This window comes from Fringilla coelebs (assembly GCF_963513975.1).
Source record: "Fringilla coelebs genome assembly, chromosome: 2".
Taxonomy (NCBI): domain Eukaryota; kingdom Metazoa; phylum Chordata; class Aves; order Passeriformes; family Fringillidae; genus Fringilla; species Fringilla coelebs.
Window position 1 is genome coordinate 117,203,578 of NC_140029.1, and position 6,615 is coordinate 117,210,192.

The following is a 6,615-nucleotide window of genomic DNA, read 5'->3' on the forward strand; positions in this document are numbered from 1 at the left end:
TTATGTGGTCTGTTTTGATTGGCGTGTCTGGTTTATTGTTACGGGTAATCTGGGAGATATTGTTTATGGTTACGTTTCTCTTTAGGCTTTGTGTTTATTTCTAGGTGGTGTTTTTATTTTGATAAATTGAGGTTCTGTGGGTTTATTCAGTTAGGAATAATTTTTTTGTTGCAAAATCAAGTTTATTTCTTTTGGGGGCTTTTTTTGTTTGTTTTGTCCTGTTGTTTTTTTTGTTTGATGCATTTGGTTGTTTTTTATTAGTTTTATTTTTGGGAACGTGGGTATTTATATGGTGGGTCTTTTTAGGCAGCTTTTTAATTTGAGTAGTTATTTTTTATTCTTTAGCGTTCCAGGGTTTTTTATATCGTTAATGAGTTCAGTTTTTAAAGTTATTTTTATAGGGTGTTGGTTATTCTTTGAGTTAGTGTAGAGCTAGAGTTTTAGTTATTTTTTTTAGTAACGGTCAGGGTGAGTGGTACGGTTTGGAGTTTGGTAAGGTGGTTTGATTCTTTTTTAGTAGTTTTTGTGGTTTGCTGTGTGTGTTTCTCTAGGGCTTTCTTTTATATTGGTTCTATTTTTGTGTTGGGATAAGAATTGTTAGTGAAAAGAGCATGGTGTTGCGATTTTTTTTTTAGGCAGTTGGTTGTCTGGTGGAGGTATCTTGATGCGTTTGGACGATACTGGTGGGAATTCGATGCTGTTTTGTCACCTTATTTAGGACTTGGATTTAAATGTAAAATTATAAGTATAACGATAATTAAACAAAACAAATGTATGTATAGAAATGGGAATAAAAACCTGAAATTTTAAATATAGGCCAAATATGTAAAAATAAAACATGTAACGAAAATCGTATTACATATATGAATAAGTAACAATATTTTTTAATACGTAGGATTTATTATGTTTATAGAAACATATAAATATAGATTACAAATATAAACGAAATCTCAAATCAAAATATAAATCTAGAAATGTTTTACAAATATATGTAAGCATATATTAAAAATCTTAATAAATTGAAAAGAATAAAAATCGGTACAATACGCAATACAAGTAATACTGTATAAATCTTAGTAGAATATATTATAGGAAATATATAGATAAGTATATAAATATAGTACATCAATGTTAGCCTTTTTAGATATAACAAATTATAAATATAAATATGAAAAATAGAGATTATAAAATATTTTGAAGTAGTTTAAATTAAGGAGTTTCTAAAGTTATTACTTGGCAATAGGCAGGGTTTTGATTATATAAATATAAACACAGATAGTATAAAGGTAGAAATTTAAGTATAGAAATATAAATGCATAATGCTATATATAAAAATTAAAAATATAAGAAAAAACGTTGTAGCAGTAGATATGATACATATTATAAATATTATTTTAAATTTATTTTTTGAATTTTATCTATATTTTATATATAATTATAAATACAGGACATCAATAGACAGTATAAATATAAATGTGAATATAATAATACAATGTATAAATATAAAAATATTACAATATATTTAAAAAGAAGGCTTTTTTTGAGTTTTTTTGTTAGAGATGGGCTTTTGTTTTAAATAACAGATTTTTTATAGGAATATACATCTAAATGTAGAAATATACAATCAATATTTCAGGATATTTGTAAAACCACAAAAATTAAATTAATATAAATAATAGGAATAGACGTAATATATTTTATAAATTACAGAACACATCCGTATCCGTTATAAAGATGCATGTGAATATAAAGATGAAAAATATAAGTATTAAATGTATTTAAATATGGTTTTGAATAAAGCGGGCTTGTTTGGCCCTTGTTGGGTTAGAGGCAGGTTTTTGGCGTTTATTCCGGAGGAGTTTTTGGCGGGGCTCCGCCCTGTTCTTTTTCGCCGCCTTCCCTGCCCGCAGCCCCGAGGCGCGCGGCGGCCCCCGGCTGGGGTGGGCGGCAGTGCTGCCGCCCTGTGGGCAGAGCGCGGTACTGCAGCGGCGCAGCGGCAGGCAGCCGCCAGGCCGCCATGTTGGGAGTGGCGCGTCGCGGGTGTCGCGGACTCGCTCGACCTTGTCAAGGTGGCGGCGAAAACGCGCGGGCAACTCGAAGGCCCCCGGTCCGTCTAACCGAGTTGCCTGTACGGAAACCCGACGCCACGGCGGCGCCGGTGGGATTTTCTGCGGCGTTTCGAGTGCCCCGGACGCGGGCTGTGCGGTCAGCGGCGCGGCGGGCGGGCGTATTTCGGCGGGTCTCTGACAGGCAGCAGGGTAAACGCCTATCTCTGCCGGGGTCCTTTCGCAGCCGTCGGCTTGGGGACGGCGTGTCGCGGACGCGCTTGACCTTCTCGAGATGGGGGGCGGAAGTCGCAGTCTCCGGTAAGCCTGCTGCCTTGGGGACAGGCAGCGGTACCGCAGGCAGCCCCCCGCCCCGAGCCAGCGCCCTGCCCCTCGCCGCTGGGTGCCGGGGAAGGCGGAGGGGCGGCGGGAGCGAGCGGCGGGCGGGTCGGTGTCTGTGAGGGGAGGGGTGACGGGCATTCCGGAGCGCAAAGGGACGCCGCGGCTGAGAAGAATGGCGGGGCGGGGCCGGTTTCGGCGGGCGGCGGAGGCGCGGTCGCAGCGCTCCGCGGGCCGGGGGCTGCGGGCGGGCGGGCGAGCGGCGTCGGAACAGGGCTGCGGCCCCCGAGCCCCGCGCGCGCCCCGCTCCGGGCGGTGGAAGCGACCGCGTGCCCGAAAATCCCGCCGGGGCGGCGCAGGAGGCGGAGCGGGGTCCCGGCGCTGCCCGCCCTTTGTGCCGCCAGCTTGGGAAGGTGAGGCGAGTCGCGTCGCCCGTCCCGTCCCGCCGCCTCCCTGTGCCGGTGAACTTGCGTGTGGCTTGGCAGGTCCGTGCCGGTTGCCGCGTCCTCGGTGGGCAGAGGGCTCTGACCTTGGCCGGATGGGCTGGTGAGTACTGGATCAGTGGGGATGTGCTTTTATGTATTTAGTGACCTTTACAGATTTATTCCCCAGGTTTTTTGAGTTCGTAGAATGATGGAATCATTCAGGTTGGAAGGGTCTCAACAGATCACCTCGTTCCAAGGCTGCTGCCGTGGGCAGGGACGTCTTTGCCTAGGCCAGCTTGCTCAGAGCCTCATCCCAGAGCACCAATGGACACTGAGAGGCGTGGGGCAGGCACAGCATCTCCGAGCAGCCTGTGCCAGCCAGGTGCCAGAGGAGGAAGAAAGCCTTTCCCAGCCGGAGCAGAGGCCGCCGCAGCTCCGTGTAGCCTTGTGTCACCGAGTGTGTGAGACGGAAAGGCCCTTGCCACGGAGGGATAGCAGCACGGAGAGATCTTTTTCGGGTAAAGCAGAGCAATGGAACGCCACAGTAGCCTTCAGTTCTTCCAGCAGGTTTGGGAAGGACTTGAAGGAGGGGAGCGGAGCTGGCCGGGCGCCTGCCAGCTCTGCAGGCAGTGGGACGGAGAAGCTGCACTGATCTGTCTTCTTGCCTGAGTCTTTAGAAATGAGGCACTTTTCTGCAGCTCCTTTTCAAGCGTTACACGTAAGTTCCCCCTAGAAGTCCGAAGGGAGCTGTTTTCTTAGCAGAAGGAAGTCAGGAAGAGGCAAGGCAGGCAAAGACATCAGATAAGCCTGGGTCAAAAACTTGGCTAACCTATTTCTCCCCCTTCTTCCCAACAGCCGGTTTTGGAGCGCTCTGCAGAGATCTGCGCGGGAGGAAAAGCAGAGCCGGTCACTGAGAAGTGACGGGTGAGCTGCGGTGAGGACTGCTGCTCCCCCTGCCTTGGTGCGGGACCTCCTGAGCTCCCCTTCCCGTGGTGGCGGCGTTTCTCCTCTCATCCAGCCAAGCCAGACACCTCTGAGGTCACGAGCGGGGAAGGTTTAAGTTCCGAGATCTCCCCGGTAAGAAGCGACAGGACCAGAGGAAATGGCCTCAAGCTGCGGCAGGGAAGGCTCAGGTTGGATTCGAGGAACAATTCCTTCACTGACAGGGTGGTCAGGCACGGGAGCAGGCTGGGCGGGGAAGCCCCCATCCCCGGAGACATTTAAAGGATGTCAAGATGTGGTGTTTAGGGACCTGATTTGGGAGGGGCTCGGCAGTGCCGGGGCAGCAGCTGGGCTGGATGACCTCAGAGGGCTTTTCCAACCTGAAGGATCCTATGGTTCTGGAAAGCCTTGACTCCCCTGGCTCTACCACAGCCTCTGGATGCTGACAGAGTGAGGCTGGTCATAGGCCTTGGAGGTCCCTGTCCCCCAGGAAGGGGACAAGCCAGTGTCACCTGCAGGGAGGGTCTCCTCCTCAGAGAGCAGTCAGTGGCTCCATCCCTGCCCGGGGCTCTGTGTGCAGCCTCAGGGTGGACACCTGCCCTCAGGTTTCCCTCCGGGCATCCGGGAAGAGAACCGGGTCCGTCCGTGTGACAGCTCCAGGGCTTGCAGGCTTTGGGACTTTGCAGGTGTGTGCCTCGTGACAAGGTGGCAGGGACGTGGCACTGCCTGGCAACGCTCCCGGCCTCGGATCCTTGCTGCTTTCTTCCTTATCCCATAGGGATTTACCAGCAATCCTGTGTCTTTTCTTTAAAACCGTCCTTGGGATAGCTCAAAGAGAGGGTAATTGGTCATTTCAAAGCCTACGTGTTTTACCCGTTGGCACTCAAGAGAAAAGACAGAAAGCTGCTTTGCATCCTTCTGCCTGGGAGTCACTGTGACACGGGGAGGTGAGGAGGGGGCTGGCCCGGGTCAGTCTCTGCTGAGCCTCAGCCCTGGCTGCTCCTGCTTCCAGGGTGAACCCAAAAGCTGTCATGATCAAAAGAGCAGGCAGCCCCTCTGTCCTGAGTCACAGGGGCCATTTCTTCCTAAGTGACTCAGGATGGGAAATCATTCTTGGAGCTTCAAAAGAAAGAAAGAAAGAAAGAAAAAAGCCGTACGTACGTTTATAAGTGTGTCTATATACACATTCATTTCCTTCAATGAAGGAGAAAATCTCAGAAATATCATGTCACGTCTGGCTTCCTAGAGAAGACCCTTAACTCTGGGCTTCTGCAAGCAAATGCCTGTGCATTTCTAGGACCATTTCCCTTCTTTTTGTGCCTCCCACAGTAATCCTCTCCCCTTCCCCATGGCAAGAAGAGTTTGGTGATTTTGCTGCCCTGCTCTCTCCGGGGTGTCGCAGGCTGTGTGGCAGGGAGTGAAGCCTTTGTCGCTGCTCATCAGACCTTTTCCTACAGAATTCTAGCAGCAGGGATAAAATTAGATTAGACTTGTGTTACTGAGCTGTCAAGTGGAGCAGGTAACATTAGGAAAGGGTTGTTTCTGAGCTGCTGTTCAGTAGAACGTGTTTCCCCTTTCCAGCACAATGCCCCCACCCAGGAAGGGATTTTTTGTGGGTCAGCCAGATGTGCTGCTGCCTCCCACTGAGGCTCTGAGATGGAGCTGAGTTTGCATTCCAGTGCATCGGAACAGAGGGTCATCAGAAGTTTTCTCAGCTGCCTAAGGCACAGCCCCGTGGAATCGAGTGAGCCTGAGGTCCTGCGTGCTCGCTGTGAGCCTTGAGATGAGTGTGCACCATTGCAGGCTTGCAATTTCTTGAAGCGCACTAAGGGAACCAGCTCTGGGTTGGGAGGGAGGGAGGGAGGGAGGGAGGGAGGGAGGGAAATGCTCTGTATAACACGTGCCAGTTGGTCTGTGAAACTCATCCTGGCAGGACAGCATGAAGACTGGAAGTGTAAGAAGACACGGAGTGACACGGAGAATCTGACAGGAGCATCCAGAGGACAAGTGCACGAGTTTTGCTTTTTGCGTGGATTCAAACTCGGAAGTTGTAAGGAATTTTGGAAGGAGATGGGACGTTTCAGAAGAAGAGGAAGGAGGAGAAGTTGTTGTTACAGCCCCGACAACATCTTTTGTTCTAGCTAATAGAAGAAAAAATAAAAAAGAAAAAAAAGTGTGGTTTTTTTTTTTCCTTCAATAATATATTCATTGGTGGTGTATGCTGTGTTATTTTCTATTTTGGTCTTATGAACTCTGTGCAATTTGTTTTTTGAGTCAAGCTGACTCTATGGATGGCTTGGTTTGTATTTGAGGTAGGATTAATTTCAGGAGGTTTCTGTAATAGACTTCTGGTACGTATTACTGGGATTTTGGTGTTGTTGATTGCATGTGTAAACGTAGAGGTTTGGTAGGGCTAGCTCGGGTGCTGGAGTTTTGGGTGGTAATTGATTAGATGGCTTTTGTTAGATGCAGTTTTTAATTTTTGAAAGGGTTTTTTTTTACTGTAGCGGTTTTAGGGTGGTTTTTAAGAAATGACTGTATTGTTTTATGTTGTTTCTGCTTGGTGTATGCTAAGGGCCATGGTGTGCTTCTTGAACGTGATGGTTTTAGTGTTCCCAAGTTCCGATTTATTTCTGGTTGGACGGGTTTTTTTTGGTTTTATTTTTGGGGACAGGGGCATTTCTATGTTGGGTTTTTATAGGCAATATTTTTTTAATTTGGGTAGTGATATTTTTTAGTATTTTAATAGTTTAGATTTTTAATTTTTATGCTTTTAATGATTTTTTTTAAATTTCTGAGAACTTTTATAGATGATTGGTTATTACTTGTGAGTTAGCATAAAGGTAGAGCTTTGGGGGCTTTTT

The 6,615-nt window shown here is 47.2% G+C and overlaps 1 protein-coding gene across 1 annotated transcript; it reads left to right on the plus strand.

Moving 5' to 3' along the window:
- Positions 1–974: 974 nt before the first annotated feature.
- Positions 975–5,584, plus strand: LOC311151017 (uncharacterized protein; the record flags this gene model as incomplete). Its single annotated transcript, XM_084201078.1, has 5 exons — positions 975–991; positions 1,911–2,107; positions 2,372–2,930; positions 3,377–3,527; positions 3,665–5,584. The coding sequence occupies 4 exons, from the start codon at positions 975–977 to the stop codon at positions 3,459–3,461; spliced, it is 858 nt and encodes a 285-aa protein (XP_084057204.1). The 3' UTR covers positions 3,462–3,527; positions 3,665–5,584.
- Between the last annotated feature and the right edge of the window lie 1,031 nt (positions 5,585–6,615).